General features: G+C 46.0%; 1 protein-coding gene across 1 annotated transcript in view; it reads left to right on the top strand.

The window, feature by feature from the left end:
- Positions 1–26,593, top strand: part of tmc3 (transmembrane channel like 3) — a gene marked incomplete at both ends in the record, with an annotated part of 52,430 nt that extends 25,837 nt beyond the window's left edge. Inside the window, 18 exons of the mRNA XM_083759214.1 lie at positions 297–444; positions 3,165–3,208; positions 5,710–5,857; positions 7,643–7,752; positions 8,689–8,770; positions 10,411–10,719; positions 13,248–13,376; positions 14,562–14,629; positions 16,776–16,904; positions 19,459–19,569; positions 20,854–20,979; positions 21,159–21,237; positions 22,024–22,066; positions 22,766–23,087; positions 23,663–24,018; positions 24,392–24,745; positions 25,477–25,877; positions 26,456–26,593. Coding sequence (XP_083615340.1) covers positions 297–444; positions 3,165–3,208; positions 5,710–5,857; positions 7,643–7,752; positions 8,689–8,770; positions 10,411–10,719; positions 13,248–13,376; positions 14,562–14,629; positions 16,776–16,904; positions 19,459–19,569; positions 20,854–20,979; positions 21,159–21,237; positions 22,024–22,066; positions 22,766–23,087; positions 23,663–24,018; positions 24,392–24,745; positions 25,477–25,877; positions 26,456–26,593 — 3,097 coding nt within the window. The remainder of the gene's footprint in view (positions 1–296; positions 445–3,164; positions 3,209–5,709; positions 5,858–7,642; positions 7,753–8,688; positions 8,771–10,410; positions 10,720–13,247; positions 13,377–14,561; positions 14,630–16,775; positions 16,905–19,458; positions 19,570–20,853; positions 20,980–21,158; positions 21,238–22,023; positions 22,067–22,765; positions 23,088–23,662; positions 24,019–24,391; positions 24,746–25,476; positions 25,878–26,455) is intronic.
- Positions 26,594–27,995: the final 1,402 nt, after the last annotated feature.

The following is a 27,995-nucleotide window of genomic DNA, read 5'->3' as shown; positions in this document are numbered from 1 at the left end:
AACATGTCAATTTGAAGCTATGATTCCCTGCTTTCATATGAAAGAACGGAAATTCAAAAAAATCCAATGGCAGTCCATCAGTCAAATTTAGTCACAGTGTCACACGCGCCCCGATCTGAAAAGATATACAAGTGTGTACATGTTTTGCTGTAACTTGATCATAAACTGATGTCATACCTAAAACATTTTTGCTGTAACTTAATCATAATGTGATGTCATACCTAAGACTTGTTTTGCTGTAACTTAATTGATCATAATTATGATTCCATATACCTAAGACATGTCTTTCCTGCCAGGATGGCTAAGAACTCCCGTCTCAGTCTGTCCAGCGCCTCCGATGAGAACTTCACCTTCTGCTGGAGGGTGTTCTGTGCCTGGGACTACCTCATAGGGAACCCTGAGGCTGCCGAGAGCAAGGGGGCCGCCATCGTCAACAGCATCAGGGTGAGTTACTGTAGGAGGGTGTTCTGTGCCTGGGACTACCTCATTGGGAACCCTGAGGCTGCCGAGAGCAAGGGGGCCGCCATCGTCAACAGCATCAGGGTGAGTTACTGTAGGAGGGTGTTCTGTGCCTGGGACTACCTCATAGGAAACCCCGAGGCTGCCGAGAGCAAGGGGGCCGCCATCGTCAACAGCATCAGGGTGAGTTACTGTATGTGTAACGCCCGGGATTTGAACTCGGGTCTCCCGTGTGAAAGTCCAATATCTTAACCAAAGGGATATCCTCCCCTCACCGATGTAACGCCCCGGGATTCATTGTCTCCGTATAACGCCAAATTAATTAAAGATGAGAACGCAACGGGACACTGCCGTTTTCTGTTCCGATTGTTGCCGTGGCCTAAGAAACTGAATTTGATAATGCTTCATGATAAAAAAAATACGTTAATCCATCCATCCATCCATTTTTAACCGCTTATCCGTAGTCGGGTCGCAGGGGCAACAGCTCCACCAGAGAGCTCCAGACTTCCCTCTTCAGAGCAACATTAGTGACTTCCTCCTGGGGGATCCCGAGACGTTCCAAGGCCAGTTGGTAAATGTATTTCCTCCAACTGCGCCTTGGTCTGCCCCGGGGTCTCCTCCCAGTGGGACGTGCGTCGAGGACCTCCCTAGGGAGACGCCCGAGAGGCATCCTAACCAGATGCCCGAACCACCTAAACTGGCTCCTTTCCAGGCAAAGGAGCAGCGATTCTACTCCGAGTCTCTCTCGTGTAACTGAACTTCTCAACCTATCTCTAAGGGAGACGCCAGCCACCCGTCAGAGAAATCTAATTTCGGCCGCTTGTATGTAGGAACGAAGGTTGCTCGGTAGACGGAGAGCTTTGCCTTCTGGCTCAACTCTCTTCGTCACAACAGTGTGGTAAAGCGAATTGCAATACCGCCCCCCTACCGCTCCGATTTATCCGGCTGATCTCCTTCTCCGTTCTCCCCTCACTCATGAACAACTCCCCGAGATACTTGAACTCCTTCACCTAAATATGTTTATGTGAACACACACACACACACACACACACACACACAGCAATTCCACTCTGATGTGATTGCCTGTGTATATATATATATATATATATATATATATATATACAGTGATGGGCAAGCTACTTGGATAATGTAGTAAGCTACACTACCAGTTACTCTCTATTAAATATAGCTCAACTACAACGAAGCTATCCCCAGATAATTGTAGCAAGCTACACTATAAGCTACATGGCAAAAGTAGCTAGCTACATGGACACTACTTTTTTTCTTTTAAATATTTTTTATCAACTTAATGATCAAGTTTCCACCGAACAAATAGCCTAATAGGCAGGCAAAAATGCTGAGTTTGATTGTTTATTAAAAAACAAACAGGAAACAAGCCCTCTGTCTGGCTTTTGGTGTCAACTTTTTCACATTTACTTGTATTAATGTACCTTGCGGTGTCAGGAGCCGGCTGATTCATGTGTTCAGTGTTGGGAAAGTTCTTTTTTTTATTAACTATAGTTCAGTTCACAGTTCATTTTTTTAAAGGAACTAATTCAGTTCATAATTCAACATTTTGAACTAAAGTTCATGGTTCCAAAAAATTAACGATTTTAGTTATTTTTTGTTATTTTCTTTTAAATTATTATTATTGCCACAGCCTAGCCATTTGCACACCAGCTGAGAGACATAATTTAGACTAGAGAATGCTAGTCTCTCAAGACAGACTGTTGCCTCGATAGGCACTGTTTTACCGAATATTTGAGGATGGGATACTCAGATTGAGAGAATGCTGACAGGCACTTAAATGAGATGTTAATGTCCTGTAGTAGACTTAGAAATAAAACTAGTGTTGACTAATCAATACAAGTGGCTCTTATTTTGATGGGGCAGTTTCTGCACAAGAAGTCCGTTTGACTTGTAAACAAGCTACGATGAATGAGCTGTCAAAGTACTATAGTCGCTAAACCACGTTAGCGATCAAATTTACAATATGAAAACTTTCACTTAGACAATAATGTAGGTTACACACGCTGGAATTAAACATGGAACCTGCAGGCAGCATTAGGTGAGTAATTCATTGTGTTGTGCTAGAGATAAAAGGACAGCTGCTGCGTGGGATCCTCTTGCTGCTTAACAACATAACTGTGTCAGACTCTTCTTATCTAAACCAACCAATCATGGATTTTTTTCCAGGGATTTTTTCCCCCACAAAACTTTATTTAACAGTCAATTTGTAACGTATAGCTTTTGTTGAAAGCTACGTCACTACTTGGGTCTAAAAATAGCTACACTACAAAAAACGCTACTTGGTTCAAAAGGAGTGAAGCTACCGTCAAGCTACTGATAAATGTAGTTAAGCTATGTAGCTTCGCTACTTGTAGCTAGCTACTGCCCAACACTGTATATATATATATATATATATATATAGTGTGTGTGTGTACGTGAATGCGTGCACAGCAGACAGTTATACAGTGAAGTCTTACCTACCAGTGCATTGAGAATGAGTGCTGATTTCCCAAAGGGCAGACAATTATTTTGTTTGATAGTTTTTTTTCTTCTGCACTTCATAAGACTAGCCCGGTCAGCATGTTGCTACTGTGGATATATGGAATGAAAACAACACTAATCACGTACAGTAGGTACAGTAGCATGTTTATAGCACAGTAAGCATCAATGATCTACTCTGTGTGTTTTCCTTCCAGGAGGCCATATGCGAGGAACAGGAGAAGAAGAAGGACTATAGTCTGTACGTGTCTTTTTACTTCAGTCAAAGTTCCACTACTGAAACCTAGAAATACTCGTTATGAGTCAAAGTTCTACTACTGTAACCTAGAAATACTCTGTTATGAGTCAAAGTTCTACTACTGTAACCTAGAAATACTCTGTTATGAGTCAAAGTTCCACTACTGAAACCTAGACATACTCTGTTATGAGTCAAAGTTCCACTACTGAAACCTAGACATACTCTGTTATGAGTCAAAGTTCCACTACTGAAACCTAGAGATACTCTATTATGAGTCAAAGTTCCACTACTGAAACCTAGAAATACTCTGTTATGAGTCAAAGTTCCACTACTGAAACCTAGAGATACTTTGTTATGAGTCAAAGTTCTACTACTGTAACCTAGAAATACTCTGTTATGAGTCAAAGTTCCACTACTGAAACCTAGACATACTCTGTTATGAGTCAAAGTTCCACTACTGAAACCTAGACATACTCTGTTATGAGTCAAAGTTCCACTACTGAAACCTAGAAATACTCTGTTATGAGTCAAAGTTCCACTACTGAAACCTAGAAATACTCTGTTATGAGTCAAAGTTCCACTACTGAAACCTAGAGATACTCTGTTATGAGTCAAAGTTCCACTACTGGAACCTAGAGATACCCTGTTATGAGTCAAAGTTCCACTACTGAAACCTAGAAATACTCTGTTATGAGTCAAAGTTCCACTACTGAAACCTAGAGATACTCTGTTATGAGTCAAAGTTCCACTACTGGAACCTAGAGATACTCTGTTATGAGTCAAAGTTCCACTACTGTAACCTATAAATACTCTGTTATGAGTCAAAGTTCCACTACTGTAACCTATACATACTCTGTTATGAGTCAAAGTTCCACTACTGTAACCTAGAAATACTCTGTTATGAGTCAAAGTTCCACTACTGAAACCTAGAGATACTCTGTTATGAGTCAAAGTTCCACTACTGTAACCTATAAATATTCTGTTATGAGTCAAAGTTCCACTACTGTAACCTATACATACTCTGTTATGAGTCAAAGTTCCATTACTGTAACCTAGAAATACTCTGTTATGAGTCAAAGTTCCACTACGGCAACCTAGAAATACTCTGTTACGAGTCAAAGTTCCACTACTGAAACCTATAAATACTCTGTTATGAGTCAAAGTTCTACTACGGCAACCTAGAAATACTATGTTATGAGTCAAAGTTCCACTACTGTAACCTAGAAATACTCCGTTATGAGTCAAAGTCTGGAATTCAAAATGTACGTATTGGTACCGACATTCATATTGGTTTGTAAAAGCCTAATAATCAAAATCTACTAAGTAACTAGTAACTAAAAGTTTTCAAATCATTGTAGTGGAGTAAAAAGTACAACCACCACATTAAGCAGTGTGTAACAGCCTGCCTCAGCTCCTATCCGTTCAGCCGTGATACGGGTTCTCTCCTCCGAGTGCTTTCATCAAATCCAAGCAAATTTACACCTCCCGTTGCAATCCCGGCCACACACACACAGATGCACGCGCGCACACACACACACACACACACACACACACACACACACACACACACACACACACACACACACACACACACACACACACACACACACACACACACACACACACACACACACACACAGGCATAACTCTTACAAACAGCCCTTTACTGCGGCGAAGGACTAGCTCTAAATCACCTCGCAGACATCATCATCAGAGCCGGTGGAGCACATTAAAAGTGGATTAATACATCTACGGAGCCCCTGAATGGCCATGCATTCAAAATATATTTTATCTTGTACATACAAGATAATATCTTGTACGGACAAGATAATATCTTGTACGTACAAGATAATATAAAATAAAATTCAGGGGCTAGTGCCCAGTCAAAATTAAAGTTTTTGCTACGGACATACAAAATAAGTGGACATTAGCCTGAATGACCATAATAGGTCTGTATAACTCTGAGGGTACAAATGGAACCAATTGGGTCCATTTGTACACTCTGAGTTATGAGGGTCCTTACGCAAATACAACGTTTGAGAACCACTAGTACTAGTTGGACTCATAATGTGCATAATAGCGTCGTAATAAAGAAGTGTCATAGCGTCGTAATAAGTGTCATACATATTCTGAAGAAAACCTGGAGACTTGACAATCAGTAATTGGGGCTTATGATAAAAATAAGAACATTATAATGGTGTGTGTAAAACAGAAAGTCTGCCACAAATATTTGCCACATTAAATGTGTTTCCGGACACATTTAATGTTTAATTGTACCGAGCCATTCATCGCGATAAGATGTTGGGTACTCAAAAGGACACTATAGTCATTCTATGAATAAACTTTAAAACGTAATAAAGCCTCGGGACACATCAAACGTCTCTGGGGCAAAGACTAAGCCTCGTTTGTGTTTTTTGGTCCGTGTACGGACATATTGACAGCATGCACTTTACAGTACCAAAACCCAATCATAAACCGATTGGTGCATTAATGTACCATTTCAGGGCCGTATTGATCAGTCTCCGGATCCTGGCCAACATCCTGGTGCTGCTGTCTCTGGCCGGCAGCATATACATCATCTACTTTGTGGTGGACCGCTCTCAGAAGCTGGAGCAGATGAAAGACGAGCTGACTCTGTGGGAGAAGAACGAGGTACGTTATTATGAGACAAGTGGACATGATGGTCATCGTTCATTCCATTAGGTCACGTACGGTACGGTACGTATGAGCCATGTACTACAGAGTGAAGAACAAGGTATACGTTATGAGAGTAACTGTACACTCTCCGAGTTACGGACCCATAAGGGTCCATTTGGTTCCAAATTATCATTTAGCTGGGTCCCCCCTGCATGGAACTCCCTCCCGGACCCCACTTTGGGAACCACTGGATTAGGTCACGTAAGCAATACCATTATGAGGAGCGGATGGACATAGATTGAGGGCCAGCCTCTTGAAGCAACCCTCTCCACTTGATTCTCATGTAATGTAGCTTTATTGTGCATACTCAGACACACTCGGACTCACACACACACACACACACACACACACACACACACACACACACACACACACACACACACACACACACACACACACACACACACACACACACACACACACACACACACACACACACACACACACACACACACACACACACACACTAATGTATATATGTATATAAATAACATGTATTTGTTGTTGTTTTTGTTATTTTCCATACCTATGTTTGATTACTTTGTCTTACTATTTGTATATTACTATTTGTGTATTATCTTTGTTGAGAACCACATACAGTATAAGCCCTCCCTGGGTTTCTTTTCTCACTTGCACACACCTTTTTTGTACTGTTTTTATTGTGCGAATAAACTAAACTAAATGAAACGTGGACGAGGCTGAGAGAGAGAGAGAGAGAGAGAGAGAGAGAGAGAGAGAGAGAGAGAGAGAGAGAGAGAGAGAGAGAGAGAGAGAGAGAGAGAGAGAGAGAGTGCGCGGTGGGAGCAGAGAGAGAGAGAGAGAGAGAGAGAGAGAGTGCGCGGTGGAAGCAGACTGTAAATTGCCCCTGTTTGATTTGCCTCCATCTGTCCGTGACAGACGATAATGTAGCTACGCTATACTCTAATACACTTCCCAAAGACACTGTGCTGTATGGTTTATAAGCCACATGTCGCGCCTGCCGGGCTATACGGCCCGTCATATAATTGATCCTTTCTCTGTATTCATTATTATATAACGCTGGCAGATATACCGTGTCATCTGGGGTAACTATTGTCTAAACACTTCATTTAGAGTCTGTTATATCGTACAATAAATGCACCACGTGTCTGTACGTGTGTATGTACGTATGTCTGTGATCCATGTAACTCGAGAACCATTCACCCCAGTGTTCCACACCACCACAGGGGGGCAGTGTTCCACACCACCACAGGGAGTGCAGTGCCCTGCCTTGAGTCGGTCGGATACACGGTTGTCCAGAACCGCCACAAATTGGTCATTTATTTTTTCTACTTTATTTGTCCTGTTTAAATATTGCTTAAAGGGCCACTTCACCCCTTTTGCAACCAGATCTTATTTTGATGATGTTTGGGAGACAAGAAACACTTTCCTGGGGTTTTTATGTGGGTAATATGTGTGTTTTTTAAATTTTTTATATTTCAGTATTTCAAAGTGTCCATGGGTACCATGATGTCATGGACACTGGGCTCACTTATTTCCTGGACTACATGTTGTCTCAGTAAGACAGCCCCCCCCCCCCTATCCACAAGGAGGAGCAGTGGACCAAAGCATTATGGGAATTGTAGTCCAGGAAGGAAGCGAGCCCAGTGTCCATGACATCATGGAGCCCATAGTCTTTTCCAAAAGAATATGACAGAATATGACAAAAAATAAAATATATCTTGTAAAGAAATCAACACCGGGTCACTTCTCCTTCCCCAGGTCAGCGTAGTCGTGTCCCTGATCACCATGATCGCCCCGTCTGCTTTCGAGCTGGTGGCCCAGCTGGAGATGTACCACCCCAGAACCTCTCTACGCTTCCAACTGGCCAGGTATGTACCACCCCAGAACCTCTCAACGCTTCCAACTGGCCAGGTATGTACCACCCCAGAACCTCGCTACGTTTCCAACTGGCCAGGTATGTACCACCCCAGAACCTCGCTACGTTTCCAACTGGCCCGGTATGTACCACCCCAGAACCTCTCTACGCTTCCAACTGGCCAGGTATGTACCACCCCAGAACCTCGTTACGCTTCCAACTGGCCAGGTATGTACCACCCCAGAACCTCGTTACGCTTCCAACTGGCCAGGTATGTACCACGCCAGAACCTCGTTACGCTTCCAACTGGCCAGGTATGTACCACCCAAGAACCTCTCTACGCTTCCAACTGGCCAGGTATGTACCACCCCAGAACCTCGCTATGTTTCCAACTGGCCCGGTATGTACCATCCCAGAACCTCTCTACGCTTCCAACTGGCCAGGTATGTACCACCCCAGGACCTCGTTACGCTTCCAACTGGCCACGTATGTACCACCCCAGAACCTCGCTACGCTTCCAACTGGCCAGGTATGTACTGTACCACCCCTTATGGACCACCTCATAAGATAATGATTACCGGTGGAGCTGTTGCCCCCGCGACCCGACTTCTCCGCTCTGTTATTGTGATCGCCACTTTGGAATATTTTCCAACACTACGACAATCAATTACACCATTTTAACACGAATCATGACGATCATGTCGGTGCAGTACGCTCTTCAAAGGTTAGTGAAAACTGCACCGACATGATCGTCATGATTCGTGTTAAAATGGTGTAATTGCTTGTCGTAGTGTTGGAAAGTATTCACGATTATTTAATCCCCGCAGTCAGAACTGTTTTAAAACAACAGTAACATTACATTAGCGATGCCGCTGTATTACAACAGTAACATTAACCTGCTGCTGTTTCCAGTAACATTAACAGTAACATGACTGTTTCCTCCCTGCAGGGTGCTGGTCCTCTACCTCGGTAACCTCTACAGCCTCATCATCGCTCTGCTCGACAAGGTCAACACCATGAGCCTATCAGCCGTGAGTATACCGTACACACACACACACACACGTATGAGCCAATGAGCTGTGAGTACCATAGACACACACACGTATGAGCCTATCAGCCGTGAGTACCGTACACACACACACACACACACACACACACACACACACACACACACACACACACACACACACACACACACACACACACACACACACACACACACACACACACACACACGTATGAGCCTATCAGCCGAGAGTAGCCTACCATACACACACACACACGTATGAATCAATCAGCCGATCTACAAGCTCACAATGTGAACTTGTAGGTTGGCTATTTTCGGACGAAACAAAAGAGCACAACAACCAACTAGTCCCTCCCTATAATATGTTAGTCTAGTTTTTATTTGTTGTCAAAATTTTCAATATACAGTATTTTACTCATAGTTTTAGTCATCAACGGTTAGATTTGGTAGAGTTCGTCGGTGAAAAAACCAGTCACACAATTAACACTATCACTATTCCACTAGCTTTTTCGCTTAATCACTATTCCACTAGCTTTTTCACTTAAACAAGGAGAAGCACTTTTCCAGCACCGGGTAGCTTCTCACACAATAGCCTACAGTATAATTCATTTTTACAGTCGTCCATTAAAAAAGAGGTATTATAACTTTGCACTCATTATGCATTCAATCTCATTATTTTATCATCCAGAGACATGAGGTTCCTCAAACGGTCGTAAGATAACAAAGATGTACAAATCTGTTTTATGATGCAGCAATTTATAATAAGTGTTCTTTAAACCAATAGAGTATAGACCATCTGCTGACCGTACAGTAGCATCATATATCAGTGTAGATTTTGGCAATACATTTGTAATTAGTTTTAGGTTTATTTTAGTCATCTGAAAAGTTTTGGTTTTAGTCTAGTTTTAGTTTACTGACGATTTGTTTTTAGATTAGATTAGATTCAATGTATTGTCACTGCACATAGTATACAAGTACTTTGACAATGAAACGAAGAGTGGCGTCTAGCCAGAAGTGCAATACAGTAATGCAGTACAAAATGTATTTTGGCGGGCCCTTGATGGCATTGAAATGCCTGATTTACTGTATACAGTCAGCTGTGTGCGGAAAATAGCCAATCTACACATGATGCACATCGGCTATTTTTGGAGAGTGACAACCAAGCATAAAATGTACTTGTCTTTTAGTTGTACTGGATCTCTTCTCATCTAGTCCCGCCCCAACATTTTAGTCTAGTTTTTTATTTGCAGACAAAATCAGTCAATATATTTAGTATTAGTTTTTGTCTCATCGTAGCTTTGTTTTTGTAAAGTTTTCGTCAGTTATCGTCGATTTTTCCCCGTAGTTCTCTAGTCAGCGACATTAATCCATTTTGGGCGGAAACCCCTTTTGGTGTTAGCATTATGTCATGCTTTAGCTATTGAAAAATAGCAGATCTACAAGCTCATAGCGCGCCACCGAGTGGCGCGCTATGAGCTTGTAGGTCTGCTATTTTTGAAAAATCGAAGAACGACTGACATAGAAACATAGCTTTTTCAGAAAACTGTCAGGATGTAGAAGACATTCTTAGAATCTGATCTCAGGTCAGAATGGGTTAACAGCGCGTGGTATGGACGTGTGGTGTGGTGTCTCCAGCAGCTGCAGCAGGTGGGTCCCGGGTCCAACTGGACAGAACCGTCCAGCTCCTTCCTGGCCACCATCTCCCAGCCGGAGGACGACGGTGGCGGCCTGTCCACGCTGGTCTCAGACGTCTCCTCCGTCTCCATCGAGCGGAACAGCACCCTGGCGACCATCGCCATGGTGATGGACATCAACAACCTCAGCGCCAAGAGTGCCACGGCGGCGGTGGCGGCCGTGTCCGCCATGGCCGTGTCCAACCACACCGTGGTGGGCCTCTTTGAGAAGACCAAACGGCCTCAGCAGGACCCCTGCTGGGAGACCTATGTAGGACAGGTAGGAAACCTGCTGGGAGACCTATGTAGGACAGGTAGGACCCCTGCTGGGAGACCTGTGTAGGACAGGTAGGACCCCTGCTGGGAGACCTGTGTAGGACAGGTAGGACCTCTGCTGGGAGACCTATGTAGGACAGGTAGGACCCCTGCTGGGAGACCTATGTAGGACAGGTAGAACCCCTGCTGGGAGACCTATGTAGGACAGGTAGGACACCTGCTGGGAGACCTATGTAGGACCCCTGCTATAGGAGACCTATGTAGGACAGGTAGGACCCCTGCTGGGAGACCTGTGTAGGACAGGTAGGACCCCTGCTGGGAGACCTGTGTAGGACAGGTAGGACCTCTGCTGGGAGACCTATGTAGGACAGGTAGGACCCCTGCTGGGAGACCTATGTAGGACAGGTAGGACCCCTGCTGGGAGACCTATGTAGGACAGGTAGGACCCCTGCTGGGAGACCTGTGTAGGACAGGTAGGACCTCTGCTGGGAGACCTATGTAGGACAGGTAGGACCCCTGCTGGGAGACCTATGTAGGACAGGTAGGACCCTAGCTGGGAGACCTATGTAGGACAGGTAGGACACCTGCTGGGAGACCTATGTAGGACCCCTGCTATAGGAGACCTATGTAGGACAGGTAGGACACCTGCTGGGAGACCTATGTAGGACAGGTAGGACCCCTGCTGGGAGACCTATGTAGGACAGGTAGGACCCCTGCTATAGGAGACCTATGTAGGACAGGTAGGACCCCTGCTGGGAGACCTATGTAGGACAGGTAGGACACCTGCTGGGAGACCTATGTAGGACAGGTAGGACCCCTGCTATAGGAGACCTATGTAGGACAGGTAGGACCCCTGCTGGGAGACCTGTGTAGGACAGGTAGGACACCTGCTGGGAGACCTATGTAGGACAGGTAGGAACCCTGCTATAGGAGACCTATGTAGGACAGGTAGGACCCCTGCTGGGAGACCTGTGTAGGACAGGTAGGACCCCTGCTGGGAGACCTATGTAGGACAGGTAGGACCCCTGCTAGGAGACCTATGTAGGACAGGTAGGACCCCTGCTATAGGAGACCTATGTAGGACAGGTAGGACCCCTGCTGGGAGACCTATGTAGGACAGGTAGGACCTCTGCTGGGAGACCTATGTAGGACAGGTAGGACCCCTGCTGGGAGACCTATGTAGGACAGGTAGGACACCTGCTGGGAGACCTATGTAGGACAGGTAGGACCCCTGCTATAGGAGACCTATGTAGGACAGGTAGGACCCCTGCTGGGAGACCTATGTAGGACAGGTAGGACCCCTGCTGGGAGACCTATGTAGGACAGGTAGGACCCCTGCTGGGAGACCTATGTAGGACAGGTAGGACCCCTGCTGGGAGACCTATGTAGGACAGGTAGGACCCCTGCTGGGAGACCTATGTAGGACAGGTAGGACCTCTGCTGGGAGACCTATGTAGGACAGGTAGGACCCCTGCTGGGAGACCTATGTAGGACAGGTAGGACCTCTGCTGGGAGACCTATGTAGGACAGGTAGGACCCCTGCTGGGAGACCTATGTAGGACAGGTAGGACCCCTGCTATAGGAGATCTATGTAGGACAGGTAGGACCCCTGCTGGGAGACCTATGTAGGACAGGTAGGACCCCTGCTATAGGAGACCTGTGTAGGACAGGTAGGACCCCTGCTATAGGAGACCTATGTAGGACAGGTAGGACCCCTGCTATAGGAGACCTATGTAGGACAGGTAGGACCCCTGCTATAGGAGACCTATGTAGGACAGGTAGGACCCCTGCTATAGGAGACCTATGTAGGACAGGTAGAAACCCTGCTATAGGAGACCTGTGTAGGACAGGTAGGACCCATTCTATAGGAGACCTGTGTAGGACAGGTAGGACCCATTCTATAGGAGACCTATGTAGGACAGGTAGGACCCCTGCTATAGGAGACCTATGTAGGACAGGTAGGACCCCTGCTATAGGAGACCTATATGTAGGACAGATAGGACCCCTGCTGGGAGACCTATGTAGGACAGGTAGGACCCCTGCTATAGGAGACCTATGTAGGACAGGTAGGACCCCTGCTATAGGAGACCTATATGTAGGACAGGTAGGACCCCTGCTATAGGAGACCTATATGTAGGACAGGTAGGACCCCTGCTATAGGAGACCTATGTAGGACAGGTAGGACCCCTGCTATAGGAGACCTAAGTAGGACAGGTAGGACCCCTGCTATAGGAAACCTATATGTAGGACAGGTAGGACCCCTGCTATAGGAGACCTAAGTAGGACAGGTAGGACCCCTGCTATAGGAAACCTATATGTAGGACAGGTAGGACCCCTGCTATAGGAGACCTATGTAGGACAGGTAGGACCCCTGCTATAGGAGACCTAAGTAGGACAGGTCGGCACACATTTCGGGTTCCATTTCATTTTTTCTGTTGTTTTCAGACGGGGGTCCGCATATTGTATGGTCCTTGGCATGAATTGTTTCAGAACCTGTTCATTCCTAGTTCCCACTGTGTGTTTCCTATATAGGAGATGCTGAAGCTGTCCATCATCGACATGATCTTCACCGTGGCCAGCATCCTGCTGATCGACTTCATCAGAGGTCTGGTGGTTCGCTACCTGAGCGACTGCTGCTGCTGGGACCTGGAGAGCAAGTTTGTACGTTCCATAGAACAGGGGCTCTCAACCCGTGGGTCGCAAGTCTATCATATGAATAACGCTTAACCCATTCTGACCTGAGATCAGATTCTAAAAATGTCTTCTACATCCTGACAGTTTTCCATTCTGACCTGAGATCAGATTCTATAAATGTCTTCTACATCCTGACAGTTTTCCATTCTGACCTGAGATCAGATTCTAAAAATGTCTTCTACATCCTGACAGTTTTCTGAAAAAGCTATGTTTCTATGTCAGTCGTTCTTCGATTTTTCAAAAATAGCAGACCTACAAGCTCGTAGCGCGCCACTCGGTGGCGCGCTATGAGCTTGTAGATCTGCTATTTTTCAATAGCCAAAGCATAATATGATGCTAACACCAAAAGGGTTTCCCACCCATTTTGGCTTTTTGTGGACAAATACATTTTGGAGGGCCGATAGCGTCGTAATGCGTGTTGAAAATAGTCGATCTACAAGATCACAACGCGTCGCACTGAACCAAACATATAAAATGACTTGTCTTTTAGTTCTACTCCATCTCTTCTCCACTAGTCCCTCCCTGACATTTTACTCTAGTTTTATAGCAGAAACTAAAGTGACCGCCGTTGGACAATAATAGGCTATGGGATGAAAATTGTCATTGTAATTACATTCAAATGTCAGTGGGAAAGACAGTCTAAAGCCGCTCCAAAGATTACTGTAATTACAGTGCACAGAATTGCACACAACACTGATGGCTCATTAGCAAGCTAATTACCGTTTTGACAACAAAATTGTACAATCAACAAAAGTGCCGTCTTCACTGAAATACATCTTATAACTATATCTTATGTTCAATTACAGAATGTTTAAATAGGTCTACAGTTTCAATGGTTAACACAAGTAAATTATGCACATATATGTTTTAGACGCAGTTGAAATGCAGTTTAGGCAATCATGTTAGGGGGGTTAGCATCATGTCATGCTTTAGCTATTGAAAAATAGCAGATCTACAAGCTCATAGCGCGCCACCGAGTGGCGCGCTACGAGCTTGTAGGTCTGCTATTTTTGAAAACTCAGGATTTAGAAGACATTTTTAGAATCTGATCTCAGGTCAAAATGGGTTAAAGAACTACCATTCTTCTGTGCGTTAGAATCTGATCTCAGGTCAGAATGGGTTTAATGTGTTTTTCCTCCTCTTTTCTCTCAGCCCGAATATGGAGAATTCAAAATAGCTGAAAATGTTTTGCACCTGATATATAACCAAGGAATGATCTGGTGAGTACAATGAAATATTAATATTTTGATCTGTACAGAAGCTAATTTAATTAGGGGTGCAACAGCATTGTAAAATTCAAATATGAATAATTGTATATTTGAACAGAAGAGTAGTGTATATGGGGTGCAACAATTAATCTATGAATGTATTTTTATATTTTGAGGGGTGATAGCCCCTCTTATGCCCAGCTTTGTGTGTTTGTGTGTACCCCATAGTGATGATTTGATTGGCTGAGCAATCAAATCACCCGTTAGGGTCCATTTGGTTCCATTCGTACACTCGCTGAGTTAAATGAACAGTGGTTTTACAATATAAATGGGGGTACCAGAGATAGAAATGCCATTAAATCGGGGGTCCGTGGCATAATGTGTGTGAAACTGGGGGTCCATGAAATTAATGTGTTTCGGAATCACTGCTGGAGCCGTAAAAATACTCCCTTATCAGGGTCACTGGCATTATGTTTTCAAATGGGGGGTCCTTATCGGGGTCACTGGCATTATGTTTTCAAATGGGGGGTCCGTGGCCTAATAAATGTTGATCTGGGGGTCCTTCAAACTGAACAGTTTGGGAACCACTGTTATAAGCCGAGTAGTCCATCCATGATCAGTACCTGTGCTGACCTGATGAAAAGACTCTGGTCAGCGCAATATGCACCCTCCATTACACCCGTGTGACCCTGACCCAAAGACTTTGGTCATTCCGCGCAGCTCCATTACCCCCTCCTGGCTTGGCTGGACCGTAATATATATATATATGGGGGTCGAGGTAATGGAGGGCTGACCCCATGGAGAGGGGGTCGAGGTAATAGAAAATAGAGAATCAGAGGTCCATTAAAGAAGAGTTGTAAATCTGCCTCGTTCTCGTTGGGAGGAAAGTGGCTCAGGGGTAGAGTGACCCGATGGGAACTGTGAGGTTCCCAGATCTATCCCGGACTCCCCCAGAGTTGGTGTCGAAGTGTCCTTGAGCAAGACGCTGAACCCCTAATTGCTCCCCTAAGTGTATGAGTGTGTGTGTGTGTGTGTGTGTGTGTGTGTGTGTGTGTGTGTGTGTGTGAATGTAATGCACAATCTAAAGCGCCTTGGATAAAAGCGCTATATAAATGTACCATTTACCATATAATTGTCTCCACCAGGCCGAAGGCATGTGGGGAGAGTATGTTTTGCACTCCGTCCGTCCGTGTGTCCGTGTGTCCGTCCGTGTGTCCGTGTGTCCGTGTGTCCGTGAACAGCTAATCTCGGCCACCGTTAACCCGGTCGATGCCATATTTTGCACACACACTCCCTGGATGCCAACCATGAACCTCTGCCCCAAACTTTCCAGAACGGCCTGTTATAGCGCCACCAGGAGGCCGCTTTGTGCAAAACAAGTTTTTCAATGCCATATTTTGCACACACACTCCCTGGATGCCAACCATGAACCTCTGCCCCAAACTTTCCAGAACGGCCTGTTATAGCGCCACCAGGAGGCCGCTTTGTGCAAAACAAGTTTTTGCACAGTACACCTACAGATTTTGTCCAAACATCACGCAAATTGGTACACAGTCTCTCTAGAGCCATTCAACGAAACGGGTCTTTCAGATTTATCAGACTCCATCCTGATTGGTTAAGATTGGCTTCCAAAGTTCACAGGAGTGCTCAGTTTCAAACAAAATGCTGCAAATCATGAACACATCGCGTGATTTCCGTGAAATTGTGCACCCACATTCCCACTAGGCCGAGGACGAAATGCCACATGAACAATTTCAACTCAGCCTCAAGGTGGCGCTATAACTGGCCGAAAAGTGTTTTTACCTCTAACTGCACGGATCTGTGGATAACCTGGTGGAGACCTGTGCCCGGAAGGGCACTTTTTCTAGTTATTATCTGTGCTGCTGACTGTAGGATGGGGGCGCTGTTCTCCCCCTGCCTTTAAGGTGTTCCCTCATTATATCTGTATCTGTACTGTTGTTAGGATTAGGGCGTGTTGAAGCATCATGTTATATCTGTACTGTTGTTAGGATTAGGGCGTGTTGAAGCATCATGTTATATCTGTACTGTTGTTAGGATTAGGGCGTGTTGAAGCATCATGTTATATCTGTATCTGTACTGTTTTAGGATTAGGGCGTGTTGAAGCATCATGTTATATCTGTATCTGTACTGTCGTCAGGATGGGGGCGTTCTTCTCCCCCTGCCTCCCTGCCTTCAACGTCTTGAAGCTGATTGGTCTGATGTATCTGAGGAGCTGGGCCGTGCTGACCTGTAACGTCCCGCACCAGCAGGTGTTCCGCGCCTCCAGGTGTGTCAGTGTGACCCTGCACGCACGTGCATGCACACCCACACACACACATTATACCAGAAAAAAAATACTCAATTTTTCCACTACTACTATAATCAATACTATAATATGATCAAAGATTGAAGTTGCTGACCTGTTGGTCACTGTGTGTGGACACAGCCAGGATCTGTTTTACACTTTCAGAAAGAAATATGGGGGTGGCAAAAAATAATGACCATGTAGCCCCATTTCTAAAATAGCAAACATAGTTGAGCTACAAGCTCTCAGTGCGTCGCCAAGCGGCACGTTGAGATCAACTATTTTCACAGGGAGACGCCCGAGAGGCATCCTGACCAGATGACCGAACCACCTAATCTGGCTCCTTTCCAGGCAAAGAAGCAGCGACTCTACTCTGAGTCTCTCTCATGTGACTGAACTTCTCACCCTATCTCTAAACTAATTTCGGCCGATGTTCACCATAGGACAGTAAGAAACTAGTCGACTAGTTTACTAGTTGACTAGTTGATAAGAAAGGGAAAAAAATCCCAGTTTTTAAATGTACAAATATTTATTTCCAATTATTCATTTTTACATAATAGGTAGTTGACTAGTTAACTAGTCAACTAGTAAAAATGACTAGAAGTGAATGCCCTATAGTTCACCTACTGTATAATGACATTCCCAAACTAGGGGATTCCACGCTGAAAGTCTTTAATGTTTGGCATAAAATGAAACGCAATTCTAAATTATAACACGTGTCACGTGTGGATGGACGCCTTGGATGGGCATCGAGTTGGGGACAATTATGATAACGCTTAGGTTAAATGTGAACACTAGGGGGTGCCATCCCCCAATGCCCCAGATGACATCCCTGGTTTGCAGTTGCACAGGGAAGGCATGAAGAGACAACATAGTATGTACATAACACTCGTGTTTTATTCCCAGTTGCAGAGGGAGAGAAGGGGACAGCATAGCATGTAACACCCCTCTTCGCCGCTTCCTACACACATACAGTTCAAGTTCATGCTCAATTACACACATACACGCACGAACGCGCACACACCCACGTACATCACATAACCACACACGGCAGTCCTTAGCCTTTTCTGATTTATGTAACACGCCTATCGCCGCCTCTTCCAGGCCTTATCAGTCGCTCACAGATGTGGTGGCTTATACCAGTCTCTCTCTCTCTCTCTCTCTCTCTCTCTCTGGAGAAGAGAAAGATTGATACAGACACTTTGCTGAGAATTAAAAAGCCATTTCTAATGCCCTGCTTGTGACAGCAGAACTGTAGGTATGAGCCGATTCAACGTACAACACCCTCATACTGGTCTTTTACATGGATCTGTTATATCGTGACAAGGACACGAAATGCGGGGACATCAAAAAATGTACACATGGCAGCATAAATTAATGCCAGGCTGCAGGCGTGGGCGAGCGATATCATGATACTGTACATATCACAGAGACAATACGCTACGATATGTCGTTTCAGAGATACCGTACGATTTGCAGTTCTATACCTTAATTTATACTTCTGTAGAACGATGGTTCTGTTCTGTTCGCCTAAAATAATAAGTATTTTGGTCCAAGTCTAAAGTGTATCGGGACATCTCTATACGAGACCATTTAATGGTCTCGAATAGAGATGTCCCGATACTGTACGGTATCGGGAAAAGTATCGGATCGGCCCTTATTTGTCATATCGGGTCATATCGATATCGGTGAATATGCCAGTCTAACCACCGATCCGACACACGGGTAAGGGGTTGACACTATGGCAGGTGATTCAAATGTTGTGGCATGTGGACTGTGGAGTTTGCTTTGGAGTTGCCCAAACTGCAAGTGCACATTTGAGTGAGGAGTCTGCTATAAACACAACACCAGATATATAGCTATAAACAAAACATGAGATCACTACAATGGTATCGGTATTCGGTATCGGTACTGCAACACAGAAATTGAGGTATCGGGATCAGATCGGAAGAGAAAAAAGTGTATCGGGACATCCCTAGCATCTTACTACTTTCTTTTTAAAGATGGAGTGCCAATTTTTTATATTTTTCCAGTTTTTCATGTGTCTATGAGGTGACAGTACTCCATTAGACACACTGGAGTCGTTTTTATGTGCAATGGTGTATTAACTTTGTATTTAGGGTTTCTTCCTGGAGGATGGACCCTTGACAGTCAAACGGGCCAATGAAATAAACAGTAATATAGTGACATCACATTATCAGCCCCTCCCCTAACCCCTCCCCCTATATCATACAACTACAGCTGTGGGTGTGGCTTCAGTTCAGGTGGATCACCACCCATCACCCCCCACCAGGCAAACCAGGCATACTTAATGAACTGGTGGGCGTGCCCACATAAAAACAACATTTTAACAAATACTGTACACTATTTTGAAAAAATTATACCTCCTTATATAACAATAAGACCTGATGATCATGTTTTAGGGTGGAAAAAATCACGGCACTAAAAAGCCCCACTGCATGTTCAGCTAGAACTGACCCTCATCATTATGAAGGATTATATTTGAAACAAATGTTTTGCCTTCTTTTTTTTGCAGATCAAACAATTTCTACCTGGCGATGCTTCTGTTCATGTTGTTCCTGTGCATGCTGCCCACGGTGTTCGCCATCGTGAGATACCGACCGTCGCAGTACTGTGGACCCTTTAGGTAATGATATACTAAAAACCCTCGTTAAAAGCGGTGTTGATTTTGACCGCACAATTCAATTTAGTTTTACTCCACATTCATAAACACTGTAGAAAACTGTAAGTTGATGCATTTAGACCAAGTATCTTGCATGAAATACCATTTGGGCGTGGATAGGTTTTCTGTTTCGGGCATTAAGGGGCTAATAACAAAAAAAATCACACCTGTATGAACCGAGTGGTGCAACTCCCCTCCCCCCCTCCTCTCTCTCTCTCTCATTAGCAGGCAACAGTGCAGCACTGTCTCTCTCTCTCTGTTTCTGCATGGCACAACAGCGCCCCTACTGGTACTCATACTGGTGCTCATACATAGGTGAACACATACATAGGTGAACACATACCTACACATACAGACTGTAAAAATATGTGGACAAAGCGTTCTCCGGGTCTGATATGGACGTAAGATGAAGCCAGTCAGTCCTTGAATTGTAAATCGCCATCTTTCTAGATCCGTTTGGGCCCAGCTGGCCATTGGCTGGCCCAGACAACGAGGCGGGACTTCCCCCCTTCTTCTTTGTTGGTTTTTATTTTGACTTGGGGTGGTTCCCGATCATAGACTGTAACGGTAGCCACGCCCCTCAGAACATACACGACTTTATGGTCATTTTTTAAATAAATGGGACCATAATTTTCCAAAAAGAATATTATGACATGAGAAATGAGACTTTAAACTAGTGACTGGAAGCAGAAAGTATTCATGACCATGTTTATTAAGGTAATACAGTCTAGGTGAAGTTGGGCCCAAATAGATGGACCTCTATGGAGCTATGGGTTTTTTTGGGCCCAATGACAGCGCCACAACAGGCCATTATATGAACTTTCAGGAAGTTCCGATTTCCTTAGTGGCTTCACAAAATATCTGTCTGACTGCCCCCCTGAGGTGAACACATAGGTGTACACGGACATTGCTGGTTGTAGGAGTGGTTGCACCACTCAAAAATGCCCAAGGGATATCACTGGGCACCCTCAACAATTCTTAAAAGAGGTGACCCCAAGCTACAAGAATCAGTTGACGAAACCACATTCAGCCAAAAATCTGCCTTCCGCTCATAGCTTTACTGTACATTATATTGTATACCGTTAGGCAGATGCTATAGGTTCTTATCTTCCTCATGATTCTTGATGACTATTTCTATGTATTTGATGTATTACTGTGTGTTGTTCTTGCTTTCTGTAAGTCGCTCCGGCTAAATGCCTGCCTTAAAGTGTGTGTGTGTGTGTGTGTGTGTGTGTGTGTGTGTTGCAGTGGTCAGGAGAAGATTTACGACATCATCTCAGACACCATTGAAAAAGACTTCCCGCTGTGGTTCAGTAATGTGATGGGTTACGTCACCAGCCCCGTGGTGGCGCTGCCAGGGCTACTGCTGCTGTTGTGAGCGCACGCATGCACGCCACACACACATACGCACGCACACATGCACACATGCACTCGCATGCACGCACGCACACGCACTCTTTTCTAAACACGAAAAGCCTTTACAGTAAACACTTCCTCTTAGGTTAAGTGATGAATCATTCATATTGGTGTGTGTGTGTGTGTGTGTGTTCCAGCATGCTGATCTACTACCTGCAAGCTATCGCACGGTCTCTGAAATTCACCAACAATCAGCTGAGGATGCAACTCCAAACGGTCAGTTGATTTTGTCAATGGGTCTGGTCCACAAGATTGGATACACCACCCATGTACCTGTCTAAATACTTCCTTAATGTAAACAAAGTCCACACCCACAACACCAGAAGGAGTTCAACTAACCATGTACAACCCAGATTCGGCACAAACAAGGGACTAAATTATTTTCGCTCCTATGCCACCAAAATGTGGAACGCCCTACCAACAGTCATTAAGACATGTGAATCCCTTGACTCCTTCAAAACCGCTCTCAAAGGGCACCTACGGACGGCTGCAATTCAAAACTGGCCCCATCACTGTATATGTTTCTTTTCCCCTTTTCCCTCCTTTATGATGAATTCCTGTTCTGTTCTTTGACTATATGGAAGTGTCTATTTGTACGTCTCTAAATGTTTTGATGAATTGAACATGGTGGACCCTGTTGTAAACAAGTGTAATGCTTAATTGGGTCGTCCACTCACAGTTAACCGTCTTTGTATTGAGTTTGTGCTTGAAATGTACTGTAATTCTGCAAACTGTTAATACATATTTCAATCAATCAATCAATCACTCAAAACGACCTTCAACTACGCCTTTTCACTGAGGAAAACAACATTTATAACAAAATAAAAACTAAGCTACGATGACTAAAACTAAGACAATTTCGTCAACAAATTAAAACTAGACTACCGGTAGTCTATTTACTTTCTCTAATAACAACCTAAAACTCTACTAAATCTGCCCTTACGAAGCCTATAAAAGGAAAACAGAAATACAAATTGTAAAATGTTCAATGCTGTGTTACAGGAGCGGACAGACGACAAGAAGAAGGTGTTCCAGATGGCTGCAGGTACTTTACTCTACTCCACTGTACTGTACTGTACTGTAGTCTGTACTGTACTCTACTGAGTGCCAATCAGGGAGGGTCTCTGGTATGACCCGGACGGGGATCGAACCCCGGCCTCCCAGTCTCAGGGCGGACACTCTAAACACAAGGCCACTGAGCTGGTCTCTGTACTGCACTCGTCTCTCTCAGTTCCATGCGTTCTGCTTTAATGGCCGCTGTCTGGTCTCCCTCCACCAGGGGGCCACATTATCCTGTCTGTGTGAGTTTGTAACTCAGAGAGTGTCTAAGTTGAACATTAATGTTTGTGATCATATAATCTACATTGTTAATGTAACTCTTTATAGAGTGTATAAATGGAAGCAGATCAGAGTTACAGTCCCGTAAGGGTCAATTTGGTTCCATGTGTTACACTATCAGCGTTACAGACCTGTAAGGGTCCATTTGGTTCCATTTGTACGCTTTCAAGAGTTACAGACCTGCAAGGGTCCATTTGGTTCCATTTGTACGCTCTCAGAGTTACAGACCTGTAAGGATCCATTTGGTTCCATTTGTACGCTCTCAGAGTTACAGACCTGTAAGGGTCCATTTGGTTACATTCGTACACTCAGCATTATAGACCTGCATTTGGTGTGCTGGGCTAACTCCCCGTGGCCTCTCGACCCCCTCTGACCCTGTGACCATGACGACCTTTGACCTTTCCAGCGCGGCTGCAGGCTCCTCCTCTGGAGGCGGTGGCGGCAGCAGACAAGAAGGCGGAGCAGCAGGAGAGTGACATCACTAGCCACGCCTCCTCCTCGGCCCGCACGCCGTCCCCGGTGCGGCAACGCAACATCAACGGCACCGTGCAGGCCGCCGCCAGCTTCCAGTCGCCCGTTCGCCGCGGCAACAGCATCCGCACCATCGCCCAGTCGGCGTCCCGCGCCAGCCTGGGCCGGGGGGGGAGCGGCGCCGCGCCCGGGGGGGCGTCACGGAGCCCCACCCTGTCCATGCTGCACAAGCAGAGGCTGGAGCACATGGCGCACAGGTAGGTATGCCACGGCACCATCCATCTCACATTCCACACACGCGTTCCTCCACTCCCACCACAGGGGGTGCTGCAGTGCCCGGTGTCGAGTCGGTCGGACCCAACGGTTGTCCAGAACTGATCTGACCTCATCAAACCCTGTACACTCAAGACACGCTCCATATATGGCCAGTACAGAATTAATTCCATATGTTGATCTGACCCCCCCCAATGGCAAAGCGCCAGTGCTCGCCCAGCAGTCTGCCGTCGCCCAGGCGGATGCGTGCACGTCGCCTCTCGCCCTCCTCTTACTGGTTTAGTTTTAGTCAACGAGATCAACACAGGCTCTACCCCTTTTGGTGTTAGCATCATGCTATGCTTTAGCTATTGAAAAATAGCAGATCTACAAGCTCATAGCGCCACCGAGTGGCGCGCTACGAGCTTGTAGGTCTGCTATTTTTGAAAATAACGACTGTCATAGAAACATAGCTTTTTCATAAAACTGTCAGGATGTAGAAGACATTTTTAGAATCTGATCTCAGGTCAGAATGGGTTAATATGACATGTTGTCCTTTCTCTCCGTGTGACACCAACAGGCACCCGCCGTTCCTCAGCGGCCCCGGCGGTGCCTGCAGGTCCAAGTCCTACCACCAGGTGGCGCCGTTGCCCCGCTGCTACACCGACAACATCCACTCCGACCCGCTGTACAGGAAGACCGTGCGCTCGCTGCACCCCGCCGAGGCCGCCGCCTCCTCCTCCTCCGCCGGCGGGGGCGGAGGGGGCGGGATCATCACGGCACAGAGCTACGCGGGGCGGCGAGGCCACGCCCCCACCACGCGCTACGTCATCGTCAACGAGCACGACGTGGCGCGGAGCAGGAAGCTGCTGCGCTCGGCCACGCGCATCCCTCGCCACTACCGGGCCCTGGAGGAGCCGAGGGGCGGGCGATATGGTGAGACATCACCACCATGCCATGTCTTTAAAATAGCATATCTACAAGCTGGGCTGGGGGCCGAGTTGGCACGCGTGAGGTCGAGGTCTTGCCCTGAAATTAATGTTCAGGGCAAGAAACCCATTTGAAAAGGACCCCCAGTTTGACATGCAGAGGCTACGGAAATTCTTCCGTGGGCCACAAGGGGGCGCTCCGCGGGCCGCAGATGGCCCGCGGGCCGCTAATTGGGGAACCCTGTATGTAGGTGATTGTACGGTACCGTTAAGTAACTTGAAAAATAACCATTAAAAACGGCCTAAAAATATATTGTGAAATTGTATTGTGCTACTGTAACTGTGAAATTATATTTCTTCCATATCACCCACCCCTATAGAGGAGCCACACGTCGGAGAAATCCTGGAGCTGTACCCGCGTAGCAGCAACGCTAAACGCTACGCCCGCCACCCCCCGCCGCCCCCCCACGCCCACCGCACGTCCCACACGTCACAGCCGCACCTGAGCGAAGAGGAGGAGGAGGAGGAGGAGGAGGGGGAGGGGGGGAACGGCAAGGGCATGAGGAGGAGGGGGTCGTTCGGAGGGCAGTCCCACCACCGCCCGCGCTCGCTCTCCGACCTCCACCAACCCTCCGCGGCGCGCTTCTACATCGGCGAACGCGTGGAGAGCCAGCTGTCCATGGCGGCCAAAGGTGGCGGCCACCTGGCTCGGAGGCGCTATGGAGGAGCCCAAGGTTAGTTAGTGCTGCACGACTCTTGTTCAAATGTGAACCTCCATTTTCCTCCACAAGAACTGAGATCACGATTCTCACACGACTCTCATTGTTTCCATGAAACTATTTATTGTCTTTAGTCTGTAGAGTTGAACATTACTACATTCAAAATGTGACTACTGTGGCTTTAAACAGACAACATCAAAGTGCTCGACTTAAAGGTATATTCAGTGATGTCACGTAATTCCAATATCACTTAGTTTTTTTGTTTTGTTGTGATAATCATCCCTACTATAGAGTGTGCTGACCATATAAGGAGTTCCTCCCTGTCCCCAGTTAACCCCTGGGGTCCAAAAACATTAGGTTTCGTTTTTGGCTAGGTGGCCCAGCCTTCATCCAATCAGGATAGAGAGGGGCCTTCCGCCAATCATGATCGAACGGGGGCGGGCCTTGGTGCACGTGCTGTTGGCCTGTTGTCTGTCTCCCCCACTGTAGCGCGTGCAATGCCGTGCATGTGCACATCTTGTTACCGAGGCGGTAACAAATCACCCAAATCACTGAATGCTCCTTTAAACTTAAACTCTCTTAAAGTCTCTCTCTCCTGTAGCAAAAACATAAGAGAACTAAAATAAAATTGGACAGCCAACTATAGTGCTGCAGCTGCACCGTTCTGGCTCAAATTTAGAAATGAAGACCGCATACAGTAGGTGTCTGAATGTAGATCTCCATCTTTTCTTTGATTAATTGTACAGCAATGGCCCAAGGGGCGGAGGAAGACGAGGAGGAGGACGACGACGACGGAGGGATGGACTGGGACGATTTGGAGGCGCCGGCCCCCCGTCCCTCCACGAGAGGAGCCTCTCCTCTCCCCGTGCCAACACCCCGGCGCCATGTGGCGCAGCAGTCCCCGGTCCGACATGTTGCAGCGCAGTCCTCTCCGGGAGGAGGACGCCGCCCCGTCAATAACCATCATCAGTCCCCGTCGTCCGCGACTACGCCGGCGAGGCACGCGACCACGGACCACCAGCAGCCTCACGTGAAGCCCAAGACGAGGCCCAAGCTGCTGGGGGAGCCGTCGCTCACCGAGTCCGACTCGGCCTCGCTGGCCTCCAGCAGCGACCAGCAGAACAGCAGCACAGACCAGTACATCCAGGTATACAGCATCAGCGTTTCTATGTCAGTGGTTCTTCGATTTTTCAAAAATAGCAGACCAATAGCAGCTCATAGCGCGCCACTCGGTGGCGCGCTATGAGCTTGTAGATCTGCTATTTTTCAATAGCTAAAGCATGACATGATGCTAACACCGAAAGGGGTTCCCGCCCAAAATGGGATAATATAGCAACTAAGTACATTTACTAAAAGTGATGTACTTAATACGAACTATTGGGGTGTTTGTACTTTACTTGGGAGTATTTCCATTTGCCAGTACTTTTACTTCTAAATGCGTTGCGACACATTGTGAGCTTGTAGATCGGCTGTTTTTGATCGGATAGATTTTTTTACAAACTTGTAATGAGAAACCAACATTCCACATAAAGCTAGAATATCTACTTTTGGTACTTTAAGTACATTCTGATACCAATACTTTTGTACTTTTTTACTCAAGTACATTTTGAATGTGGGACTTTTGTTTTTTAAATACTTGTAACAGAGAATTTCTACATTGCAGTATTGATACTTTTACTTAATTAAGTAAAATAAATTGAGTACATTTTTCCACCTCCACTGCAGGTCATCCACAACAAGGAGCGCTACCTCAGGTCGGACGCTACGAGGCAGCAGGTCAAGCTGACCAAGAAGAAGAGCAGCAAAGCCACCATGGACCTCCCCAACACCGTGCCCAGTGACCTGGTCTGCTCCAATGTGTAATCATGGACCTCCCCAACACCGTGCCCAGCGACCTGGTCTGCTCCAATGTGTAATCATGGACCTCCCCAACACCGTGCCCAGCGACCTGGTCTGCTCCAATGTGTAATCATGGACCTCCCCAACACCGTGCCCAGCGACCTGGTCTGCTCCAATGTGTAATCATGGACCTCCCCAACACCGTGCCCAGCGACCTGGTCTGCTCCAATGTGTAATCATCATCATTTTTGGGAAGGCGGTCGAGATCATGAATTTCACAACGCCCCGCCAGACTTCCCGGTCCTTCATTGCCATCCCCAGTTCCTGTTTACTGATGCATGTGTCCCTATAGCGATGACATCGGGGAACGACAGTTTTCTACCTCTGGTCTACTTTGAGGCAGGACTCCAGAAAAGGGAAGATATAACCTCATTGTCAGCTCTGTAGCAGTGGTCAGCAAACTGTGTTCTTCTGGATCGGACTAGTGAAGAAACACGGGGAAGGTTGCCGTATATTAGATCAGTCAATGGGTGGCTCTTCCAACACAGATGTTGCGCTCTCATTAGAAGGCGGGTGTAAGTCCAGCCGTTTCTCTAGTTTCTTTGAAAGTGTCCATGTCTCAGAGCCATAGAGTAGAATCGGCTCGACGGTCGTCCTAGGTATATTTTTACTTTGAACATCTTACGCTTAAGCTTAAGCAGCTTAAGCTGTGATGATCAGATCTTAAGCTGCATGCATATGTCATTACAGGCTGACTAGGCCATACCCTTCTTCCTAGTTTGAAAGTCCAATGTGAAATCATTATTATTATAATGCCCAAAAGTCCTAAACTAAAAGGCACTACTGGTTGCCGACGGCCAAGCTCAGACGTCTGTCAGTACAAAGAATGATGTCCCAAACGTTGAGCTGATTAATCATTTATTCTCTGCTGCTACTTTCTTATAGCATACATACAATAATACAATAAATAAACACGAACGAATGACAAGCAGCCCTCCTGAACACAGTGGTTGGCCTCTGCCGTCTGCCCCTGGGCAACACCTGCGCCTGATTAGGAACCCGTTTAATTACCTGGGCTGGCCTTGACATTGACCAAGCTGCAGTGACGTCATCGATTAGTGAAAATAACATTAGGTCATAATGGCTCTTACAAAAAATAATGCCGTTATCAGTTCTATGATATTAGCACTGGTTCCCAACCTGTGCATGGGTCACGCACCAACTTTTATGGGTCCTACATTTTGTGTTTAATTACTATTTAAAAAAATATATATATAAACAAAGATTCACCATTTTTCATTATGTAAAACAAAAAGTCTCCATAAAAAAAGAAAATCCATTAATTAAGAGGGAAAGAAACACTCTTTAAGACGTAGTGAAAATAGCTGATCTACAAGCTCACAACAGGTCCTGGAGAGACATGATG

This window comes from Protomyctophum parallelum (genome assembly GCF_964188405.1).
Source record: "Protomyctophum parallelum genome assembly, chromosome: 2".
Lineage (NCBI taxonomy): Eukaryota > Metazoa > Chordata > Actinopteri > Myctophiformes > Myctophidae > Protomyctophum > Protomyctophum parallelum.
This window is presented reverse-complemented; position numbering and strand designations above follow the sequence as displayed.